At 44.9% G+C, this 24,838-nt stretch overlaps 2 protein-coding genes across 5 annotated transcripts in view; one reads left to right on the top strand and one right to left on the bottom strand.

Annotated features, from left to right (window-relative positions):
- Positions 1-729, bottom strand: part of ZBTB49 (zinc finger and BTB domain containing 49) — a 31,483-nt gene extending 30,754 nt beyond the window's left edge. Inside the window, exon 1 of the mRNA XM_003816482.3 lies at positions 598-729. The gene's annotated coding sequence lies outside the window, so the exon portion shown is untranslated. The remainder of the gene's footprint in view (positions 1-597) is intronic.
- Positions 717-23,234, top strand: LYAR (Ly1 antibody reactive). Of its 4 annotated transcripts, none has more exons than XM_003816483.5 (10): positions 717-913; positions 4,371-4,424; positions 7,141-7,315; positions 9,041-9,155; positions 11,184-11,291; positions 11,403-11,486; positions 16,169-16,571; positions 17,269-17,355; positions 22,317-22,402; positions 22,910-23,234. In XM_003816483.5, exons 3-10 carry the CDS (start codon positions 7,194-7,196, stop codon positions 23,042-23,044), a joined length of 1,140 nt encoding a protein of 379 aa, XP_003816531.1. In that variant the 5' UTR covers positions 717-913; positions 4,371-4,424; positions 7,141-7,193; the 3' UTR covers positions 23,045-23,234. The 4 variants fall into 4 exon arrangements, with proteins under 4 accessions (XP_003816531.1, XP_034807858.1, XP_063459751.1 ...); XM_055111167.2 differs by having other exon boundaries at positions 793-1,346; XM_034951967.3 differs by lacking the exon at positions 4,371-4,424 and having other exon boundaries at positions 745-913.
- The last annotated feature ends 1,604 nt before the right edge of the window (positions 23,235-24,838 follow it).

The following is a 24,838-nucleotide window of genomic DNA, read 5'->3' as shown; positions in this document are numbered from 1 at the left end:
ACGTTTATTGAGTACTTACTAAGTGGCAGCCACTAGTCTAAGCGATTTACATGCACCAACTCATGAAATACGACAAGGTTCCAGGGACGCAGGTGCCGCTATGACACTCGCTTTACAGATGCGGGGCTGAGGCACAAAGAGGCCACACCGTAATGAAACTGAGCTAGGCTGTGGGCTCTGTCGTCTTAAGCGCTACTCTCAACTACAGCGTGGAAGGAAACAGAAGCCGAGAGATGGGCAGCGCGGGGCGGAGGCGGGCCGGGCTGGCTTCCAGCGGGCAAAGCCTGGAGATGAGAGGGCGCGAGTGGGGTTTCCAGGCCGAGGGAGCTGCACCAGGGAGAAGGCCCGGCTCCCAGGCCCGGAACCTGGCCGTCTGGGTCTCAGTCCGCGTCCCCTGTGATGCCCGGCACAGAGCAAATGCTCGCTGACTCTCGCAGGAGCCGCCAACCCCCCGGGTATCCTCGAGTGCCCCGAGACGGGAAGGAGCGGTGGGTCCATGCCCTTCTGGGCCACCTTCGGGCGCCCGGCCTCCCTTCCCTTCCGGGCCATTCCCACCAGCGCCAGCCCCGCACGCCTTCGCAAGGCCGGCCACCTTACCCTCGGAGGCCGCTCTCTGCCCCGCCGCCTACTCTTCACCTGCAGCAGCGGCCTTCAAGGCCACTCGCAGCGATCCGCTGGCCGCGGAATCATCCCGACAACGCCCCCTTGGCTTGCCGGAACCGCCTTCCTGCTTCCGTTGGCGTCACTTCCACTGGGGGGGCGTGGCCGCGGTGCGCAGGCGCGCTGGGTGGTTCGGAAGCGAATTCTGCACCGCGAAGCCTGAGAGGCGGGTAGCTGCGGCGCTGGGCTGGCGGCGGCGAGTCCACGTGCTCCCCGCGGCCGGTTGAAACCGTTGGCGGGCGCTGGCTGAGAGGTGAGGGGTGGTGGCCCAGAGGTCCGACCTGGGAGGCTGGGGCTCAGAGAGTGAGTAGGGGAGGGACGGGATTTCCACCGTCAGCCCCTCTGGGTTACGCATGGAGGAAGGAGTTCCATTCAGATCTCACTCCTGCTCTGGGGAAGTGGCAGGAGTCCTGGACTTAGGGTGACCAACTCGTTTTAGTTTTAAAACTTAAGGTCCCGCGTCCTGGGAACTCCCTCGGGCCTGGCCAAACCAGGACGGTTGGTCACCGCCCGACTGGGCTTCAGGCTTGCTGCATGTTGGAGACAGGGCTCTTCTCTGAGCCTTGGGAGATCAGTCCCTAAAGAGGAGGCCTTAGGATGTAGCGGTCCAGAGCGCATACTTAGGATCAGAATAACTACTGCGTGTGAATCTGGGTTGCCACTACCTGGATGTGGAATGACCTGGTGTAAGTTTTTTAACCTCTTTGCGCCTCAGTTTCCTCATCTGTCATAACATATAGAACCTAACTGGGAGAACTGTGATGAGGATTATATGAGTAGAAATGTGTTAACCTCCTATGAGAGGGCTTGGGTGCTCCATGAATGTTAGGATTCTCTGCAGCACCTACCTCTGAGGAGAGAGGGAGGAGGATGAGGTGGGGTCTGTATTTGCAACCCTGATTTCTAGCAGAGAGGGCCCACTTGGGACTTACACTGTGCCCGAGGCTCCCAGGGTCTAGCATAGTGCCTGACACATGGTAGTTACTCGAGTGAAGGGATGGTGTTTAAAACAGTGCTGGTGATGCCGTGGGTGGGGTACGAGGCAGAGAGAAATGGCTTCTGTGCCTCAGTTTGCTCATCTGTTTAGTGAAGATAGGTGCACCTACTTCCCAGGGCTTTTGCAAGGAACAAGGGAGAGATTCTCTCCTTGTGAATGTCACCCATTGTAACCCTTGTCAGCCTCATACACAAAGGTTTAGGCAGGATGGTGGACAGAGTATGTTTGTCTGTCCTTCTCTTGCACCATACCCATGGTTTCTCAGAATGCTACCCGTGGAAGGGGCTTGAGTCTTGTCAAGTTGGCCTGACTTCTTGTTTCACAGATGAGATAACTTGAAGTTTATAGAGGCAGTGGCATGCTCAGGGTCACAGTGTTCAGTGGGGGATATCCTGGGGTTGCCAGCTAGGCCCCTCAGGTGGGCTGTTTCAGTGGTGGTGGTAATGATGTGTAGGTCAGTGTCTGTATGTGCATGCAAGAATATTTTAAGAATAGTCAAGGCCAAGTGCAGTGGCCCGTGCCTGTCATCCGAGCACTTTGGGAGGCCGAGGAGGGTGGATCACCTGAGGTCAAGAGTTCACAACCAGCCTGGCCAACATGGTGAAACTCCGTCTCTACTAAAAATACAAAAATTAGCCGGGCATGGTGGCATGTGTCTGTAATCCCAGCTACTGGGGAGGCTGAGGCCGGAGAATCACTTGAACCTGGGAGGCAAAGGTTGCAGTGAGCCGAGATTACGCCATTGTACTCCAGCCTGGGCAACAGAGTGAGACTCCGTCTCAAAAAAAAAAAAAAAGAAAAAAAATTTAATAAGTAATACAAAAATGTAGAGGGAAGAAGATTTAAAAAAAATCATTCCAATCTCAGAACCAAACCTAAGGGCATGTTATCAGGGAACTTGGTAGAGTAGGCAGCCATGGGGTGAGGAGCCAGAGAAGGTTGGAGTGAATTTATGAACATAAATGGGTGGGTTGATGGTCATATTTAAAGGAGCATGGGTTTAGGAGGGGGCTGGGTATAATAGCATTGATGTGCAAATTAGTAGGTCACAGAGAAACCTTTCTACAATTGGGCAGGGATGAAGCTTTCATATCTGGTGTCTTATTTAACTTTCCACCCAATGCTTTGAGTTAGGTATTAGATCCATTTTACAGATAAACAGATTCTGGGAAGTTAAGGTGCTTTGAGGTCATTTAGTTTTTAATGACTTTTTTGACATTAGCAGATGTAGGCTCCAGCTCAGATCCTCTACGCCTGAGTCAGGGCCCTGTCCAACAAAAGCTGGCAACCATCTTGTTAAGAGAAGACTAACAAGTTCCCAGCCCCTTACTGACCACTGGCTGCTGCCCCTCAGCTAGCTTTGCTGTCCAGACCCTGACAGCGTCTCCTGTGACATGGGTGGTCTCCTTGCCCACTGCACAGAGGTTTTATAATTAAGACTTAGGGTTCTAATATTTATACATGAAAGTCATCTTATAGAGGCCTTAATTTTTTTTCTCTTTGGATGAGGACCTCAAGGTCCCAGGTGCTGAGTAACCACCAAGCAAACGGTTGGGACATGGCAGGTCAAGATGGAGGCAGGGTGGGAGCCTGGGCTTGCTGCCTGGTCTTTCAGGCCACCTCTGCCACTTACTGTGACTTCGGGCAGTTCACTTACCCTCCTGAGCCTTAGGTTTTCTCTCCAGATGGAGGTAGTATGATCATAGCAGTCTTAGTGGTATTGGGGGCAGTTGTGTTCATAAATGGGACACGGCTTTGTAGAGAGCTAATGATCATGTGTTCTATGGTGCAGACCCTGTCATCTTTTTCATGGGTATGGCATGTGATGAGAGCTCAGTAAACTGACCATACAGACAGACGAAGACGCAGCCAGGAGCACACGCAGAGGACCTGCGTGAGGGCCCCAGGTGTATCTGGGTGGATAGGATAGTGTCAGCACTCAGGAAATGTCTGCCGAATTGAGTTAAAGTGACTGAGCAAGAACCGAAGTATGCTCTCAACCAGTCCAAGAACACTGCCTTCTGCCTGCCTTTCTCTTTTAACATGCGCGTGTGGCCAGAAGGAAAGCATGTAGAATCTCTCTGGCTGCGCTGGGACTGGACATTGGGCAGAGGGAGTTGGGGAGCCAGGGAAGGAAAAGAGGACTCTATTTAGATCCAGCCCCATGAAAAAACTGATGTCTTTTTACACTTAGGGCTAAATGTTGAAATCTGTCACATCTGAGCCCGGCAGACTGGGTGTCCTCAAAATCTTAATGCAGTTTTAAGCTTTCATAATTTCAGAAGCATAAATGATCCAAACTTGCCAAAACATCATTTAAAATTTAATTAAGGCCGGGCGCAGTGGCTCACGCCTGTAATCCCAGCACTTTGGGAGGCCGAGGCAGGCGGATCACGAGGTCAGGAGATTGAGACCATCCTGGCTAACACGGTGAAACCCCATCTATCTCTACTAAAAAATACAAAAAATTAGCTGGGCGTGGTGGCGGATGCCTGTAATCCCAGCTACTCGGGAGGCTGAGGCAAGAGAATGGCATGAACCCGGGAGGCGGAGCTTGCAGTGAGCCGAGAATGCACCACTGCACTCCAGCCTGGGCGACAAAGCGAGACTCCTTTCTCAAAAAAAAAAAAAAAAAAAAAGTTTAATTAAATTTCCTTCATGCTTATCTAGTCTTGTGGAATTTGAACAATACCGTTTTACTTTTTTGTTTTAGGCAATGTTTGCTGTCTTCCATTGGAGTGACTGAATTTCTACATGACGGCTTTTTGTAAGTTTGTAGCATTTACATTTTGTTTTAGGCAATGTTTGCTGTCTTCCATTAGAGGGACTGAATTTCCACCTGATGGCTTTTTGTAAGTTTGTAGCATTTACGCTTACGAATATTAAGCCTGCACTAAGACCTGGGACACCCTGTCTGCTGTGCAGTTAGGCTGACTTTGAAGCTTCTGATGGTTTTGAGCTTTTCTTTGAAGCCCAAGCAAGTGTTTATGGCATAAATTACAGGTATTTTCGCCTGGGGCTAGGTTGGGTTTGAGGTGTAATCAAGGTGCTGGACTGTCCTCCAGGCTCTGAATAAAGGAGAGGTAAGCTCCTTACAGACATTAGCTCATTAGCCAAGCAAGTGGACACAGAGCTGTTCCCATTTCATGGGAAGTGTAAAAATCCGGAGGAAGGCAGGAAGAGACAGTTCTGACTTCCTGTGCAATCCACCCATTCGGCCTTAAACAAGTAAAGACCAAATGAAAATGATGTGAGAGTTATTTTTTAGCTGGACATGTAATCAGATTCTAATCACCTTCTGAATTGATACTTAATTACACTGTAGTGTGTAGCCGATCTCCAGAGAGATAGAATGTTTGGCACAGTTACTCTTGAGTATCTTTTTGTCAACATCACTGCTTTCACTGCTTCTTTCAGTCAATATATTTTGTTTCCAGCTTCCTTCCTAGGCCTTTAATTCCTGCTGGGACAGGAATCTCTCAATTGACTCTTAAGCCTTGTCGAAACCTTTCTTCCTCCCATCTCCCACTCCATCAAGAAATAGCATTGTCCTCAGCAACAGAGGTTGGCAAGCTCTAAGCCATATCTAAGTTTCAGAGACTGTTTTTTGTTGTTGTATCTTATTAGAAAAGTGCTTTAACGTTTTTCAGCAGATAATTTGGCATATCACGGCTGCTTTCACCTTGTGCCTGTGATGACAATCTATTTCTTGGTGACTAATAAGTTATTCCTGCTCTTACAGCAAAGTGCACCTCCATGCTCTTTGAGAATGTGGTGTTGGCTCTTATTCCAGCCTTTCTTCTCCCTTGTCAGGCAGGATAGCTGCTCTCGTTGCCTGACATGTTGATCATCCCTCTGCCTTTTTTTAGAATGGTAAGCTTTGAGGGAGCTGGGTCGTGAGAAACGTGATTCCAGCTCCCAGGAGCTTGACAATATCACACATCTTTACAGTAAGCAGCTGAGAAGATGACAGTTGCTGCAGCACATTGAGGGTAGTCATGTTTTCCTTCCTGAGGATTTGGTGCTAGGTTGTAGCTGACCACATGCTGTCCGTTTACTAACATACACTGATAGTGAGCTGAGGAGCGGGGCCTGGGACCGCGGAATCAGGGGTCTGTGGTTTGTATGTAGCGTAGAAGCTGAGCTGGTGTCTGATAGTGTCCCACAGGGCAAGAGGCCTCCACAAGAGACCAGCTGGACCTTTGTGAACCCTGGAGATGCAGCCAGGATGTACATTTCCATTCAAGGCTGAATGGACATGAATAACCTTGGTCGTTGCTTGGGTGTGGCCTCACTGGCAGTGATCCAAAACATGCTGGTGGAGGAGCAACGGTGATTTCATGCATGGGAATTCTCTGCAAACCAAGGGTAGATCGTTTGTACTGAAAGCTTGTTGGATGAAGTCCTACCCTGAAGTAAATTGCATCGGTTTACTTGACCCTCACCTTTATTTTCCTAATGAGAAAGAAAGCTCTGGGTTAAACAGTTCTCAGTATTTTTGCTGTAAAACTTATAATGTAAAACCACAATGCTGTTTTAAAATCTAGTGATTAAAAATTATGTAAGTATGGAAAATTACTGTGACTTCTCTAACACTTCTAGACGAATTTGTGTTTTCCTGAGCACGGTAGCATTTCTGTGAAATTTTACAATGATGTTTATGTGCGTGTGCAGACATACTTCTTTTTGGGGCAGTGCTCGGGACACCTGGGTTTGTGAACTCCAGTAATTCAGCACCCAGCAGTTGGGACACCTGGACTTGGTTCCATTTCTTTCTGACTTGTCTGACAAGCTGCCACATGAAGAAGGCCCCTGTCCATTACAGCTGAGGCGCATGTCCTCATTTTAACCTTTGTAGATATATAGTAATATTGATATGAATGCTTTTAGTGCCATAGAAATTGTGCCCATAGAATTGCCTCTTCTTCACTTTCTAAACTTCACTCAGTTTTCCTCTTGCTGTGTTCTTAGTATATTTGAGGACCTGAAATAGTTTGTAGTGTACACCTAAATTGCAATGCCTTCTATAAGTTTCATATACAGAGAGAGAGTTTAAGGTATTATGGAAAGTAAGATTTAACACCCTCAAAGCTCTTCATCTTGAGAGCCAATCTGCCAGGTTTAAATCCTGGTTCTGTTAACCGTGCATCCTTGGGCAAGTTATGTAATCTCTGTGTCTCAGTTACCTCATATAAATTCTGAACAATAATAGTCCTTCCCTCATAGGGTTACTGCGGGGATTGAATAAGTGAATACATGTAAAGCCTCTAGAATAGTGCCTGGCACATGGTAAGGACACAATAAATGTTAGCCATTCTCATTGTTAATGTTAGTTTTACTTATATGAATGGTGGAATTTTATGTAGATTGCTAATCAACTTTGTTATTTTCATGTGAAATTATGGTTGAAAAGTTAGCTGCATGAGCCATTTATTGAAATGAGAAGTTTCAGTTTATAATGATAATTGTCTTTTTTTCCTTAGGACAAGACTTAAAACCTGTCTTGGATAGAGAATATTTAGCCATTTACCTAAAAATGGTATTTTTTACATGCAATGCATGTGGTGAATCAGTGAAGAAAATACAAGTGGAAAAGCATGTGTCTGTTTGCAGAAACTGTGAATGCCTTTCTTGCATTGACTGCGGTAAAGATTTCTGGTAAGCTTCGCAGAATTCATGTAGATCCATAGTAAATCCAGATCAGTTTTGGAAGCCTTGGCGCCACAAAGCTTAGAAAAATAGTGGCAAATTTGAAGAACGAAATTAAGACTAAAAACTGGTATGGTCCATTGATTAAAACTGGTGTGATTCTTTCAAGTGTGCTTTACTAGGCCGGGCGCAGTGGCTCAGGCCTGTAATCCCAGCACTTTGGGAGGCCAAGGTGGGCGGCTCATGAGGTCAGGAGTTGAAGACCAGCCTGGCCAACATAGTGAAACCCTGTCTCTACTAAAAATACAAAAATTAGTCAGGCGTGGTGGTGGGCGCCTGTAATCCCAGCTACTCGGGAGGCTGAGGCAGGAGAATCGCTTGAACCCAGGAGGCAGAGGTTGCGGTGAGCCGAGATTTCACCACTGCACTCCAGCCTGGGCAATAGAGCAAGTTAACCCCTTCTCGGGGGTGGGGGGAAATGTGCTTTACGAAAGAATTTGCTTTTTGAGGATATGTTAAAGAAAAGACTAGGGGAAGGGGAATTATGATGATTAGAGTGTTCAGTCAGTTGGTGACACTGGTTGCTATTGCATTGCCGCTGTTTACAGACCCAGGGAACTAACTGCGTGGAAGATGGCTCCAGGGGTTTAGAGCCAGTTTCATTAGACCATGGGTATCGCGTGCCCATCACAGTGGAGAGATGGACTTATGAACCAGAAAGTGAATTTATGAGCTCACAGTGGGGCAGATGACTGGTAGCAGAGGAAACTATGTCCTCCCTAGAAAATCAGAGGTGCTGGTGGAAGTGAGGCTCTTCCTGGCCCCACGGGTGTGTCAGGAGACACTTCCACTGAGGAGGCCTCTGTGAATGTGAGGAGTTAGCGGGGAGGGACAGGACAGATCCTGCCTTAGACACCGGTTCTTCAGGTGGGTCGTTTGCAGAGGGCTCCCCTCTTGAATTTCATGTTGATTCCCCTTCAGCCTCAGAAGGTCCAGGCGAGAAGCTGGCTTCTGGCTGCATCTGCCCCAGTGTCCTCTGAGGCATTCGGATGGTACTGGCTAATACTCTCTTTTAATTCATTCTGGAGCAGTGATTTTTTTTGGAAACTGCTAACCTCTGTTCAGACGTAATCCTAGGAGGAAGCTTGATATATAAAGTAGGTTAAAATTGAGTTTTCATTAGGGGACTTTGCCCTGGACCTTGTCCCCAACATTTCCCTGAAGAACCCCATAGAGCTTTACAAAGATTATATGAGAGAGAATTTAGTTTTATTTTTTCCCAGGACCCTAAGGGATCCAGAACTGTTGGTAACCTCATGCTGCCTTTTTATATCTGTTTTTGATTTATTCTACAACTAATTATTGACTGTCTATTACATTGAGATTTTTATAATTTAAAAAAACTACCCTATTGCATAGAACTATTTTCTTGTTTATTCAGTATATGTACACTTATGACTTAAAAAAAATACTGCCTATCAATTTAGCTTAAGGTGTTTATAAAAATGGGGGAAAAGTTTGGTGATGGGTTTTATATTGACGACTTTGGAGGAAGGGGGATGTGGTTCTGACCAGGAGGCTGTAAACATAATAAGTGAAATAGATGGGGTGCTTGTGTGATAGACACATGTGAAAATATACAGTGTAGACCACAGAAGATAGTGGCAGCATGCTGGTATTAGCGCCTCCAACTTGGGTATCAATCTAATGGCAGAACTTTTGATCACTTTAAAGGGGCGATGACTATAAAAACCACGTGAAATGCATAAGTGAAGATCAGAAGTATGGTGGCAAAGGCTATGAAGGTAAAACCCACAAAGGCGACATTAAACAGCAGGCGTGGATTCAGGTAACATCTTTCTAACTCATTGAGTAGCTTCCTCTGACAGCTTCCGCTTTCTTTGGAAGCCCAAGAGACTAAGAGTAAATGTGTCATCCCTGCAGACAAGCTCTGGAAACCTCATGTCCTAGGATAGACAGGTTGAACTAAAACCTCTTGAAAAAGAATTCTTTGGCTGGGCATGGTGGCTCACGCCTGTAATCCCAGCACTTTGGGAGGCCAAGGCAGGAGAGTCACGAGGTCAGGAGTTCAAGACCTGCCTAGACAACGTGGTGAAACCCCATCTCTACTAAAAATACAAAAAATTAGCTGGGCATAGTGGCGGGTGCCTGTAATCCCAGCTATTCAGGAGGCTGAGGCAGGAGAATCGCTTGAACCCAGGAGGCAGAGGTTGCAGTGAGCCGAGATTGTACTGGGTGACAGAGTGAGACTCCGTCTCAAAAAAAAAGAAAAGAAAGAAAAAAAGTTCTTTATTCTTCTAGCTGTTAAAACAGTTGCGGTGCATTATACCTTTAATCCATGTGTTTTGTTAATTTCTTGAAAAAAAAATTTTAGAATTCTCATTAGCTTTCCCTTGGCTGTAAAACTAAATGGAAGCTTCTAATCTCTCCCTGCTTCTAGTGATAATGGAGCTTTTCTAACTCAAGCCATGTTAATCTGTTACGTCTGCCAGTCATTAGAATTAGGCAAAATAAAGATACTTTCGTCAATGTAGAGAATTTTCTACTTAACTAAAACAGCATGAAAACATGCACAGTAGAAATGGCAGAAGCATTGACTCCCTAATTCACTGGGAAGTATAACTCTCAGAATGCTACTGATCATTTACAGAATAGGTAGCAGGGGGAAGGATTCAGAAAGGAAGGTGGGATAATGAAAAGACGGATGTCATCTATTGAAAATTCTGTGTTTTTCTAAAAACCAATAAAAAGTAATCGTTCCATTTGATTTATAGAGTTGAAACGTGAATTTTTCAGACAGTAACTAGCTTACTGAATGAGCATACTACTGGGAGGGTATTTCTGTTCACAAAGGACTTACTAGAGCAGATTGAGAAGCTAATGAAATCCTGTTTGCACTGGTGACCAGCAGCCACACTTTTGGGCACTCTCTGTAATTCTCTAAAAACCAGATGACGTTCCTAGACCCTAAGCTTGAGGTGCATGGGTCTGTGAGTTCTGTCTCTGCTGCTGTCACACTCCATGAAATCCTCTGAAGCAGGGGTCAGCAAACTACAGAAACTTATTACAGCTTTGTAATAAGTTTTGAAATCAGAAAATATGAGATCTGCATTTTTGTTGTTCTTTTCAAGATTGTTTTGGCTATTTGGTATCTTTTGAGATTCCCTGTGAATTTTAGGATGGATTTTTCTGTTTCTGTAAAAACGTATGTATACACACACATTGGATTTTGATAGGAATTGTATTGAATCTGTAGATTGCTTGGGTAGTATTAACATCTTAACAACTTTAAGTCTCCCAGTCCATGAGTACGGAATGTTTTTCATTTATTTGTGCCTACTTTAATTTCTTTCAGCAGTGTTTTTTGGTTTTCAGTAAACAAGTCTTTTGCCTCTTCAGTTAAGTTTATTCCTGATTATTCTTTTTGATGCTGTTGCAAATGGAATTGTTTTCTTAATTTCTCTTTCTGGTTGTTATATAAAATGCAACTTGATTTTTGAATGTGGATTTTGTATCCTGCAACTTTGCTGGATTTGTTTATTCTAACAATTTTTGTGTGGACTCTTTAGGACTTTTGACATATAAGACCACATCATCTGTGAACAGAGATAATTTTACTTCATCCTTTGCAATTAGGATGCCTTTTATTTTGTTTTCTTGCCTAACTGCTCTGGCTAGGACTCCAGTACTATGTTAATAGAAGTTAACCTATATATTTTTAAGCATAGACATAAATACAGAATCTGGGCTTAAAACGTGAACGCTTTAGCCATGACAAGGACTTTTTCATTTGGCTTTCATGAAACTCATGTTGGTTGTTTATTAATAGTTTTTCTTTTTTCTTCCCTTTTTGTAGAAAATTAGTGAATTAATAAAGAGACCCAACGTCAGCCCCAAAGTGAGAGAACTTTTAGAGCAAATTAGTGCTTTTGACAACGTTCCCAGGAAAAAGGCAAAATTTCAGGTATGAATTGACTTTCTTGAATGGAGGGGGCCGTGTGGCCCATCAGTGACTGAGCTTGTGTGTACCTGTCCAAGTGGGATCAATAGTTCTTTTTCTTTTTCTTTCTTACAGAATTGGATGAAGAACAGTTTAAAAGTTCATAATGAATCCATTCTGGACCAGGTGTGGAATATCTTTTCTGAAGCTTCCAACAGCGTAAGTCAGATCTGATTTTAGATTTGCATTGTGGCAAAAATAATTAGTAATAATGAAATGGGAATTTCTTATTTTTGGAAGTCAAGGCAGCCTTCTTTTTTATTTTTATTTTTTTGAGACGGAGTCTTACTCTGTTGCCCAGGCTGCAGTGCAGTGGTGCGATCGTGGCTCACTGCAACTTCTGCCTCTGGGTTCAAGCAATTCTCGTGTCTCAGCCTCCCAAGTAGCTGGGACTATAGGCACGAGCCATCATGCCCAGCTAATTTTTTGTATTTTTTTTTTTTTTAGCAGCGACAGAGTTTCACCATGTTAAGTAGGCTGGTCTCGAATTCCTGACCTCAGGTGACCTGCCTGCGTTGGCCTCCCAAAGTGCTGGAATTACAGGCATGAGCCTCCGCACCTGGCCCAGCCTTCTTTTTTAGAGAACCTCTTAGTGCCTTCATTTATGGAAAGGAAGAAACTGAATGCACTGCAGAGACTTCCTTATTGTGAAGAGCAAGGTGTTTCATCCCAGTGTTTGATACTGGTGCCAGCCCAGTATGTAATGATTTGCTTAGTAATCAGGCAGGGAGATAGATACATGGGAAAGAAAGAACAGGAGCTTTGGATTTCTGACAGACCTGGTTCAAATCCCTGCTGTGCAGTTTGCCTGACGTTTGATCTTAGGCACATTATTTAGCCTCTGAGCCTCAGTTTCCTTATCTAAAAAAAACGTGGATAGTAATATTCATTCATTTATTTAATACTTAACTGAGTGCCTGATCTGTGCCAGGCCCTGAACAAAAAAATCTAAAGTATCCCAGGTGGTGGTGCATGAGCGAAAATAAAACAGGGTGAGGACGTAGTGACTAGGTGTTCCTCTGGATAAGGGGTGAGGGGTCACAGCGGCCTCTGAAGGTTACGGTTAAGGTAGATGAGCAGTCTGCTTGAAGCGCCTTCCTTCTGGTAGAAGGAGAGTTCCCTTCAAGTAATTAAATCAGCCACCTGTTAGTCAAAATGGTTGAATAGAGACCCTAAATGTGGACTATATATGTAGAAAATCTTGGTTTGCTATCTTTCAGCCACATTGTTGATTACATTGTTTATTTTTGTGTAAATATCAGTTTCAAAAAACAGTGGGGTCAGAACCCCACTGGTCTTTCATTCTTGTCAAATTATCGGGAGTTGATTCACTTATGTAGAGAGAATACTTTCGGCAACAAGTGGGCATCAAGATGAAAATTTATCTCGGTAGTACACCTAGCGTTTGTCTCTTTCAGAATGTACAAATTGGCCCTTTGAAACCGTATAACCGATCATTAGATTGGCCTTTATGTGGCATCTATTTTTTAAGGTTATTTCTGTTTTAACTAAGAATCAAAGATTTGAAATTGCTTCAACTGCAGGGTTTTAGAAAGTTTTTTCCAGTTTCCCTTTTGAAGTGTGAACATATTAAACATTAAATAAAATAAGGAGTAAACAGCCCCTGGTAAACCCTGAGCTCTGCGAAACGCAGCTTGTCATCCCTTACCTCTGCCTTTGCACCACGGCCCTCCCAGCATACCCTGTGTTTGTAGTGCAGAGCAGAGGGTCCTGAGGCCTTGTCCTCCGTACCTTGGTTGTTTATCCTCCTGTAACTCTGCCAGATGTCAGGTCGGATGCTTTTCTGTCCTCTACCCCATCACAGTTCACCTGATCACTGTGGATGCAACTGTAATTAGGCCAAGGTCCTGGCTGGTTGGAGCTGTGTTCTAGTGGGGGAGATAGGCACCACGTGCGGGTCCATGGTGTAATGTCAGGTCCTGATCAGCACTGGGAAGAAGCCAGAGGCATTGGGAGGCCAGGACTGAAGGAGGTGCTCGATTAGGAAAGAGTCAGGGCATCACAGAGGAGACCACATTTGAGGAGAGTGTGTAATGAGGTAAAAAGAAGATAGGGAAGAATTGGTTCACCTATTTATTGAGCAGCTACCAGATGGGTAAATGTGTGCCTCCCTCCCTCTCTCCCTGTGGCCGAGGAGTTGGTTTAGACAAAGAGGCAAGGCACCAGCTGAAAATCTGGTCTGGATTGTGTATAAGGGAAGCCAGGGTCTCAGGCTCTCAGTGGTTAAAATAATATTTTATGGCGGGCACAGTGGCTCATGCCTATAATCCCAGCACTTTGGGAGGCTGAGGCAGGCAGATCAGTTGAGGTCAGGAGTTCGAGACCAGCCTGACCAACATGGTGAAACCCTGTCTTTACTGAAAATACAAAAATTAGCTGGGTGTGGTGGCAGGCGCCTGGAATCCCAGCTACTCGGGAGGTTGAGGCACAAGAATCATTTGAACCTGGGAGGCGGAGGTTGCAGTGAGCTGATATTGTGCCACTGCACTCCAGCCTGGGTGATAGAGCGAGACTCAGTCTCAAAAAATCATAATGATAATAATATTTTACTAGAAGATATCGACAGAATTGTAGGACAGATGTGAAGTTTCTTTGTTCCCTTCTTCCTAAGTCTATTTCTGAAATCCTTCTCTGCCCTTTACCCCATGAGCCTTGACAACCTGATGCTGCTAAGCCACTGCTACTGAGAAAACCAGGTGGTTACATCAGTATCCATTTTCTTTTCTTTTGAGACGGAGTCTCACTCTGTCACCCAGGCTGGAGTACAGTGGCACGATCTCGGCTCACAGCAACCTCTGCCTCCTGGGTTCAAGTGATTCTCCTGTCCCAGCCCCCCGAGTAGCTAGGATTACAGGCGCTTGCCACCACGCCTGGCTAATTGTTGTATTTTTAGTAGAGACAGGGTTTCACCATGTTGGCCAGGCTGGTCTCAAACTCCTGACCTCAGGTGATCTCCCTACCTCGGCCTCCCAAAGTGCTGGGATTACAAGCATGAGCCACCGCGCCCGGCCTACAGTATCCGTTTTCTTTTTTTTTTTTTTGAGACAGAGTTTCATTCTTGTCACCCAGGCTGGAGTGCAGTGGCGTGATCTTGGCTCACTGCAACCTCCACCTTCCGGGTTCAAGTGATTCTCCTGCCTCAGCCTCCCCAGTATCCATTTTCTAATGCTGCTCTTGTAGCCAAGGATCGAGCCTTAAGGTCTGAGTCCTGAGTCCTTGCACTCTAGTGAAAGCTTGTCCTTTTTTATTTGGTCCGGTTTTGAGGACATAGTCCTTGCTACCCACAATCTCCCAAAGGAGGAAGACTGTAGGTAACTTACCCTGTCCTTTGGCTAGACTAACAGAGACGGAATTTGAACCCCCACCTGCAGGTGCATCAGCTCAGTGGTTTCTCACACGTGGAAGCAGCCACTGGCCACTCTCTTTCCCTCCAGAGGCATCAGGGAACATGGAGCAGTTCAATGAATTGCTCCAGGTCATCTCTTGAGAAAGGGGCTCAGGGAGGGAGTTCAGGAAGGAATGGGACTGAACTTGCTGATGTCACTGTTTAAAGTAGGCTCTATGTGCTGATTTTAATAAGGTAATGCAAGGCCTGGCGCTGTGGCACACACCTGTGATCCTACCACTTTGGGAGGCCAGGTCGGGCGGATCACCTGAGGTTGGGAGTTCAAGACCAGCCTGGCCAACATGGTGAAACCCTGTCTCTACTAAAAATACAAAAATTAGCCAGGTGTGGTGATGCACGCCTGTAATCCCAGCTACTCAGAAGGCTGAGACAGGAGAATCACTTGAATCTGGGAGGTGGAGGTTGGAGTGAGCTGAGATTGCACCACTGCACTCCAGCCTGGGTGACAGAGTGAGACTCTGTCTCAAAAAAAAATACATAAATGAGGTAATGTATTTAACAGGGGTAACCATTAGAGAGACACCTCCATACGTAAAGAATGGTGACCCCGTCTCTACAGAAAATAAACAATTTTCCGGTTATGATAGCTTGCGCCTGTGGTCCCAGCTACTTGGGAGTCTGAGGCAGGCGTGTTGCCTGAGTCTGGGAGCTGGAGGTTGCAGTGAGCTGAGATTGTGCCACTACATTTCAGCCTGTGCAACAGAACAAAGCAAGACCCCTGTCCCCATTAAAAAAAAAAAAAAAGAATGGTGAGAATGGTGACCATTCTTCTAATGGTAACTTTCCAGTCTGAATAATGATGATAATAACAGTACCATTTTCTAAGGCTGATAATTTACAAAACTCTTCACACACAATGGGCTGGTTTATTGGGCATGTGTTATGCTAATAAGCACATGACGGATCTTTCCTCGTTTCATCCGTCCGTGTGTGAGGTAGGTATTACTACCTTTCATTTTACAGATGAGGAAATAGGTTTGGAAAAGATAAATAACTTGCCCTTAGTCACCTGACTAGGAATTAATAGAACTGGAGCTTGAACCCAGGTCTGCAGACACATAACATCCAGTGGTTTCTACCACCCCTAAGTACTCTTCTCTTATCTAAAAGGTGAATAGTGAGCTGGAATGAAAGGTCTTATCTTCAGCGACATAAGGACTCTTCACTTTTCCAGTGGAATGAAAATGTCTGTTCTGTGCAGACAGAGGGGTGTGGACTGGGGGAAGTGGTTTCCCATTTTGTATATTTACTGCTACATTTTAGCTGTTGGTGGGGGTCACAGTTATAAAACGATAAGGGATTAAACCAACCGTTTTTCTTGAATAGTTTATGTAGTAGGCCCAGGCAATAACGTGACAACTCTATTTACACATTTAAAATGAATATGTGTTTCTTGCTTTTGCTTAATGATAAGGAACCAGTCAATAAGGAACAGGATCAACAGCCACTCCACCCAGTGGCAAATCCACATGCAGAAATCTCCACCAAGGTTCCAGCCTCCAAAGTGAAAGACGCCATGGAACAGCAAGGGGAGGTGAAGAAGAATAAAAGAGAAAGAAAGGAAGAACGGCAGAAGAAAAGGAAAAGAGAAAAGAAAGAACTAAAGTTAGAAAACCACCAGGAAAACTCAAGGAATCAGAAGCCTAAGAAGCGCAAAAAGGGACAGGAGGCTGACCTTGAGGCTGGTGGGGAGGAAGTCCCTGAGGCCAATGGCTCTGCAGGGAAGAGGAGCAAGAAGAAGAAGCAGCACAAGGACAGCGCCAGTGAGGAAGAGGCACACGTGGACGCAGGGAAGAGGAAGCGGAGGCACTCGGAAGGTAAGTGGCTAGCTCACGCTCTAGGATTCATCTGAAAACCGGGAAAGCTGTGAATTTGGGATATTTAAGCCTGTTAGACCTAGCGTTTTGTGTGCGTGTGTGTGTGGTTTTTTTGTTTTTTGGTTTTTTTGAGACGGAGTCTTGCTCTGTTGCCCAGGCTGGAGTGCAGTGGCACGATCTCAGCTCACTGCAACCTCCACCTCCCAGGTTCAAGCGATTCTTCTGTCTCAGCCTCCTGAGTAGCTGAGATTACAGACGTGTGTCACCAGACCCAGCTAATTTTTGTATTTTTAGTAGAGATGGGGTTTCGCCATGTTAGCCTGGCTGGTCTCAGACTCCTGACCTCTGGTGATCCGCCCCCCTCGGCCTCCCAAAGTGCTGGGATTACAGGCATGAGCTACCGCACCTAGCTAGACCTTATGTTTTGAACCAAGTAAGGGAACGAGCATAAGCTTTGTGGCCAGGCAGAGGTGGGCCCTGCCCAGGCAAATGACCTCACTTCTCAACTCCCTTCATCCCATCTCCAGCATGGAGGAGGATAAAACCCTTCTGGGGTTTTATAAACCGGGGCTGGGCAGCTTGGAGAAGAAATAAGATGATACGTGGAGTTTGCCTAGCTCGCATAAGGTCTCATTAAATGGTAGCTGCTAGCATAAATGCAAAATCTTCTTTAAAAAAAATCTTTCCAAATACTTAGTTGAAACAGATTCTAAGAAGAAAAAGATGAAGCTCCCAGAGCATCCTGAGGGCGGAGAACCAGAAGACGATGAGGCTCCTGCAAAAGGTATATCACTGCTGTCATTTGAAGAGCACAGCTGGGCATAGCGGCTCTCGCTGATAGTCCCAGCTACTTCAGAGGCAGGGGCAGGAGGGTCACTTGAGCTCAGGAGTTTGAGGCTGTAGTGAGCCATGGGCGTACCACTTTCAAAAAGAGAGAGAGAGAGAAAAGAAGAGAGAAATACACGGTCCCTTGTAGGTTGGGAGAGGGGCCGAGAGATGCCCCCTTCTGGGGAAGGAAGGTGTAATCTGGGCACTTCTAGTAGGGTCTTACCCTCCAGAGGTATATATAAGAATTTGAAAGTAAAATCAGTTCTCTAGGGTGTGTGAGTCAGTCTTACAGTGCCTCTCACCCACTGTCTTTAAGGAGAAAAGTAAAGCAGTCTGGTTTGGAAATGTATGTTATCTTTGAAATTTAAATAAGCACACTATAGCTTTCTGAGACCCTGTTCCCTTTCGCTCCTCCCCAACTCTCTTGCCCCTGCCTTTCATTGTTCTCTTAGAAGTCCCCTGAACTGTGCCCCTGCCCATCTCTGGGCCTGTTTCTGGGGTCTCCTTGCTTGTATCCTCAACCTCAGAATCCAGTCCCTGGCCTTCACGGGCCCTCTGAAATGCTGTCTCTTACACAAAGCTTCTCTCCTGCTTCTTCAGGCCTGAAGCACTCATACCTGTCGGGAGGTGGCAAGTCGTCATCTCTCTGCCACCTCCCCCAACCCCCAGGATCCTGCAGTTCAGAACAGGTCCAAAGACTCAAATGGGCCTGCAGCTTTATTAGCAGAGTTCAGTGACTGCCAGCATTGGGTTAGATCTCTAAGCTTAAAACCCCCTTCTCAACTTAGTAAACAGTAGTGTCCCCATATCTGTGGAATGGAAAATTCCAGAAATAAACAATTGATAAGTTTTCCATTGCATGCTGTTCTGAGCAGCATGGCGAGATCTCTTGCTGTCCTGCTGTATGCCTTCTTCACCACAAGAAGGGTGAGGATAGGACAATAAGATATTTAGAGAGACACAGAGAGACCACATTCACATAACTTTTATTATAGTGTATTGTAAAATTGTTCTATTTTATTATTAGTTATTGTTAGTCTTTTACTGTGCCTCATTTATAAGTGGAGCATTGTCATAGGCATGCATGAATATTTAGGAAAAGACAGTATATATAGGGGTTCAGTACCATTGTGATTTCAGGCATCCACTGGGGGTCTGGGAACTGTCCCCTGCAGATCAAGGGGGACAACTGGAATGGTTATTTTTGTTATTGATGTTACATTTTTTGTTTTGAGATCCTTGTAGACTCACATGCAGTTGTAAGAAATAATGGAGACTCAGGCGTCCTTATGTATCCGCGTACCCTTTACCTTGTTGCCACCCAGGATAACACTTTACACAACTGTAGTACAGCATCTCAGCCGGGATGTTGACATGGATACGCTTCCATTTCCATCGCCATTGCGCAAGGCTGCCTCCTGCTGCCCTCTTGTAGCCACAGCCACTTCCCTGTCACCCCCACCTTAGCCTCTGGCAATCACTAATCTGTTCTTCATTTCTGGAATCTCAGAATCTTCTATGAATGGAATCATACAGTATGTAACCTTTTGAGATTGACTCTTCGCTCAGCGTTTTTCTCTGGAGATTCACCCAGGTTGCTGAACTGACCAATATTCATCTTATTGGTGGGGAGTATCCCGTGCTGTGCGTGCATCACAGTCCTTTCATCATTCACCTGTGGAGGGACACCTGGGTGGTTTCTGGTCTCGGTTATTAATGAATAAAGCTGCAGTAAACATTGATGTGCAGGTTTCTGTGTGAACTAAGTCAGTTTTTCTGAAGTGAATGTTCAATGCTGTGTCATACAGTAGTTGCATATTCTTTCTTTTCTAAGAAACCGCCAGCTCAATAACTAATGCTGGCGAGGATGTGGAGAAAAAGGAACGCTGGTACACTGTTGGTGGGAATGTAAATTAGTACAACCACTATGGAGAACCACTTGGAGGTTCCTCAGAAACCTAAGAATAGAGCTCCCGTATGATCCAGCAGCCCCACTGTTTGGGTATATATTCAGAAGAAAGGAAATCCCTGAGTTGAAGAGATACCTGCACTCCCGTGTTTGTTGCAGCACTATTTACAATAACCAAGATTGGAGCAACCTGTGTGTCCAGCAGCAGATGAATGGGTAAAGAAAATGTGGTGCATGTACACAGCGGAGTACTATTCAGCCATAAAAAGAATGAGATCCTGTCGTTTGCAGCAACATGGATGGAACTGGAAGTCATTATGCTAAGTGAAATAAGCCAAGCACAGGAAGACAAGCATAGCATGTTTTCACTTATTTGTGGGATCTAAAAATCAAAACAGTTGCCAACTCATGGAGATGGAGAGTAAAAGGATGGTTACCAGAGACTGGAAAGGGTGGTGGGAGGCTGTGGGAGAGGTGGGGATGGTTAATGGGTATCAAGAAAATAGAATGAATAAGATCTAGTATTTCATAACACAACAGGGTAGCTGTAGTCAATAATAATTTAATTGTACATTTTAAAATAACTAGAGTGTAATTGTATTGTTTGTAACACAAAAGGATAAATGCTTGAGGTGATGGATACCCCATTTACTCTGATGTAAGTATCATACATTGCATGTCTATCAAAATATCTCACGTGCCCCATATATACCTGCTGTGTACCCACAAAAATTTAAAAAGGAAAAAACTGCCAGCTGTTTCAGGAGTCTCTGTACACATTTTATATTCCCAGTAGCAGTGTGTAAGGGATCTAGTTTCTCCACATCATGGTCAATATTAGGCGTTGCCACTGTGTTGTATTTTCGCCATTCTGATGGATGTGTGGTAACCGCTCATTGTGGTTTGAATCTGTGTGGCCCTAATGGCTAGCGTTGTCGAGCGTCTTCTTCTGTGAGTATTTGCTATCTGTATATGTTTTTGTTGAAATGTCTGCTCTCTTTTTTTAAATTTTTTTTCCCTATTTTCTAATTTGAGTTGTTTGGGGTTTTTTTGGTTGTTGTTTTTGTGGGGGTTGTTTTTTTAACTGTTGAGATTTTAGTTTTTAAATTTATTCTAAATAGTACTCCTTTGTGGGACATAACAGTTTGCAAATTTTTTTTCAGTCTTTTTGCTTGTTTTTTCATCATAACAGAGTCTTTTTAGGGCAAATGGTTTTTATTTTGATAAAGTTCAATTTATCAATTTATCTTATGGATTGTGCTAACAACTCTTTACCTAGCCCTAGAGCCTAAAGATGTTTTTGTTTTCTAAATTATCTTAATGCATAACTTTTTTTTTTTTTTTTTTTTTTTTACAAATCAACATTTTATGTAGTTCAGGTGTACAATTTAATGTGTTACTGTATTTTATTTTTATTTTTCGAGACAGGGTCTCACTGTTGCCCAGGGTGGAGTGCATTGGTGTGATCATGACTCACTGCAGCCTCAACTTCCTGAGCTCAAGCAATCTTCCTGAGTAGTTAGGACTACAGGTACACACCACCACACCCAGCGAAGTTTTAAAATTTTGTGACGGAGGTCTTGCAGTGTTGCCCAGGCCTGTCTTGAACTCCTGGGCTCAAGCAATCCTTCCGCCTCAGCCTCCCAAAATTCCTGGATTACAAGCATGAGCCACCATGCCCAGCTCAACTTAATGTTTTATTATACATGTACATTGTGAAATAGTCACTACAATCAAGCTGATTAACACATTTATCACATCACATAGTTTACGTGTGTGTGTGTGTTGAGAACACTTAAGATATATCCTCACAGCAAATTTCAGGTCTATGTTCAATGCCTCCTAGTCTTACATTTTTTATTGAAGTCCATGATCCATTTTGAGTTAGTTGTTTTTGTAAGGTGTGAGATCCCGTTTACGCTTTCTGTTTTACCTGGCTTTCTCTCACATGACTTTGGTGGTTGTGGAGGGGCACGGCCTTGTTGCTGTCAGGTGGGGGCGGAAGTCCAAGCTCTCTACTCAGCCTCCATCCACACCTGAGGATGGCCACTTCTTGCTCCTGCCGGGCAGGGCTCCTGGTGCAGGCTCCACTGACATCACAGCAGGGGCAGCCTCATGACCGGCCTGTGTGGATGAGACCCCTGAATTCCTGCTTGGCCTTCTGTGACACCGTCCCTCATTACAGCCTTGCGAGGGTAGAGAACTCAGGCTCGCCACTCGGCTTTTGCTGGTGCGGGTGGGGGTGGAGCCACCGTTTTTTCTGTGATGTGTGGCTGTGGTAGGGTTGTTATCATACAAAAGTTTTATGTCTTGCTAGGCTGCCCTTTCCCGGTCCTTTGCCAAGAGAGCAGGCTTCTGTTGGGACTGTTTTGTCTGTGCTGTTGGTGTTCAGGTTGCTGGGTTCTTCAACTCCAGATCTGGGGTACAGGCAGCAAGAAGCTCACCCCGTGTTGCTCTGCAGGCCCCGAGGTCCCAGCTGGTCTCTACCTTTCAGAGTCTTCTTACGTTTCTTGCCTATATAGTTTCAGGGTTCTCAGTTGTAGTGGGCAGGAGGAAGGGGAAAGTGTGTCCACTCCATCTTCCCAGAAGCAGAAGTCTCCTAGATGAGTATTTTTCGTTCCTCTGTAATAGTTGGTGCTTGTCCTCTCTCTCATTTCAGGTCAAGCTGCTTTTGCTCATCTTTGTCCTCCCTACTGTGCATGGACAGCCCCATGATCTTAGTGGATGCTTAGGAAATCTGTGTTGAGTTCATTACATACAACTCTATCTAGGAGTTTGTCATGCCAATAGCACATGGGCACCTGCTCACTCTAAGAGCCAGTCCTTTGAAGGGCAGTGAGTGCTTCTAGGACATTGGAATTGAACAGATGCTTGGTGCTATGGAGTCCGGTTCATTAGAGGGTTAGCTCATTTCCTGGGAAGCAAATAGGTGTTGCAGAAGTTGTTTCTTTACCCTTCTCGTAGTACAACAAAACGGAATGTCTTAAATATTATTATTTATATTGTAGGTAAATTCAACTGGAAGGGAACTATTAAAGCAATTCTGAAACAGGCCCCAGACAATGAAATAACCATGAAAAAGCTAAGGAAAAAGGTATGGCATATGAACAAACCCACATGTCTAACAGCTGGGGAGAACTGATTTCTAAATGTACAATTGTTTGTTTTTTTCTTTTTTCACCTAAAACACTGAAAATCTGTGTGTGTGTCTCAGTGATTTTCAAGCTGCTCCAAAGCCCCACACAGCCTCAGCCAGGATGGTGCCTAGATTTTGGGCTTGTTTATAAGACTTTGAAGAGAGGCTCCATTTATTTAATTTTTATTGTTTGGACATTATTGTTCTAGATATTTGCTCTCTTTTGCCTATCCCAGAGCAGTGGTTTCTTCTCCTTTATTTCACTTTGTTTCTCAGGATGACTCACACATGGCCAAACCCCTGCACGTGGCTGCTGCCTGGGTTTTCCAAGGAGAGCACGCCGGTGTCACTTGCTCCTGGGTTTCTTTTATTTTTTCCTGTTGTTCTATTTCTGGGTTAAAGACAGAACATTTTAAGATAATTTTCCAGGTCAAATACACTCATTTGATGTTTTTCTTTGTGAAGGTTTTAGCTCAGTACTACACAGTGACAGATGAGCATCACAGATCCGAAGAGGAGCTCCTGGTCATCTTTAACAAGAAAATCAGCAAGAACCCTACCTTTAAGTTGTTAAAGGACAAAGTCAAGCTTGTGAAATGAACATTTGTGTATTGAAAAATTGAATCCATTCTGCTGACTTCTTCCTTTCACTGCTGTTTATAAAATGTGTAATGAATTCTAACAACTCAAATTTTGCTTTTTGAAGCTGTATTTTTAAGTTAAGAAAAAATATATTTTTGGTATAACTTTTATGAGAAAAATAAAATATACTCTGGTCCAAACTTCTAAATTTGTTGTGGCAAAAATTACTGAACTTTACAAAATAGTTTTGTGTGAAAAATTGTTTTCAATGTAGTGCAGCAACAAGTAAAAAAGTAATTCCTCTTTTGATCAGACTAAAAAGTATTCATTTTAACCACATCATTTCTACACTTTGTTGTTATTGTTGTTTGAGAAAGGGTCTCTGTCGCCCAGCCTGGAGTGCAGTGGCACAATCTCAGCTCACTGCAACCTCCACCTCCCAGGTTCAAGCAATTCTGCCTCAGCCTCCTGAGTAGCTGGGATCACAGGCACCCGCCACCACACCTGGCTCATTTTTATATTTTTAGTAGAGCCAGGGTTTCACCATGTTGGCCAGGCTAGTCCCAAACTGACCTCAAGTGATCCGCCTGCCTCGGCCACCCAAAGTTCTGGGATTACAGGCATGAGCCACTGTGCCCAGCTATTTCTACACATTTTTGATTAGAGATGTTTTGTGCGTTTGTTTTTTGTGTTGTTGGAATGTGTATGTGAACTGCAGGAATGGTCATGACAAGAGTCTTGTATGTGTTAATCCTTCTGTAGCCAGAAGTATGGTGCTATAGAGGAGGCTTCTCTGTAACAGGTTCACCCATCCACACTGGCCCCATCTACCTTCAGCCAAAGAGACGAGTTTGTCAGTGGCTGGATTCAGGAGCGTGGCCTGTGACTGGAAGCGAGAGGCACAGGGAAATAGCTCATTGGAGACTGAATCTCTTGTGCAGCTGTGTGGCTGCTCCAGTGCTCTGATTGGACTGAATGCTTTCAGAAACAGTGTTTGAAGTCCTGGTTGATTGTGCTGTAGGACAGCCTTTTTGCCACCTCTTGGATGGTTCAGTAGGTTTTGCCCACAAGACCCTTAAAAGCTGGTCCTCTGGTACAGATCACCCCTTAGCCAGTTTCATTAATATCTCGTCAATTCCCCACAAAAGCAAGTCTGGGACATGGAACGAGTGGTTTAAAGGGTTAGGAGGGAGAGGAGGGGTGAGAGGGAGGACAGAGGCCCTGTCTGAGCCTCTGAGTGCCCAGAAGCCCATGGAGCAGCTTCACTCTGGGACTTGCCAGCCAAGCCAAGCAGCATCTTGAGTTCAGTGCTTATTAGGGGATGTGCCACATATAAGTGTAGTGATGGCATTGAGTGGCACTGTCAGAATGAGTAGGACGCAGGCTTCAGAATCAGGCCCAGAGTCAGGTCCTGACTCTGTCCCTCATTGGCTAACCTCTGAACCTCACTTTTCTTAGCTGGACAATGGGGATAGTAAAGGTTGTGAGTGAATGAACTAATTCATGTAAAGGACACAGCATGTTTCCTTATTAAACACAATAGATCCCCTCAGTGGGTGCTGTCACTACTCTTACCATTACCAGTAACAATTTTTGGGCCATGAGAAGCTTTAGACATTCTGGAAAGCAAAAGAAAACTGAGAAAGTGAAACAACCCAGACCACATACCTAATTAGGGACAAAAGCAGAACAGAGCTGTGACTCCTCAGTCCAGTCCCGAAGTCTTCCTATGCCAGCGCTCCAGGGAGCAGAGGGAGGTGTGCTCTGCAGTTATCACCCGGGCACAGGGGAGATGCAGGGCCACCCCGTGAG

Source organism: Pan paniscus, chromosome 3 (assembly GCF_029289425.2).
Source record: "Pan paniscus chromosome 3, NHGRI_mPanPan1-v2.0_pri, whole genome shotgun sequence".
In the NCBI taxonomy this organism is placed as follows: Eukaryota; Metazoa; Chordata; class Mammalia; order Primates; family Hominidae; genus Pan; species Pan paniscus.
The sequence above is the reverse complement of the archived record's forward strand: the minus strand, read 5'-3'. Positions and strand labels throughout refer to the sequence as shown.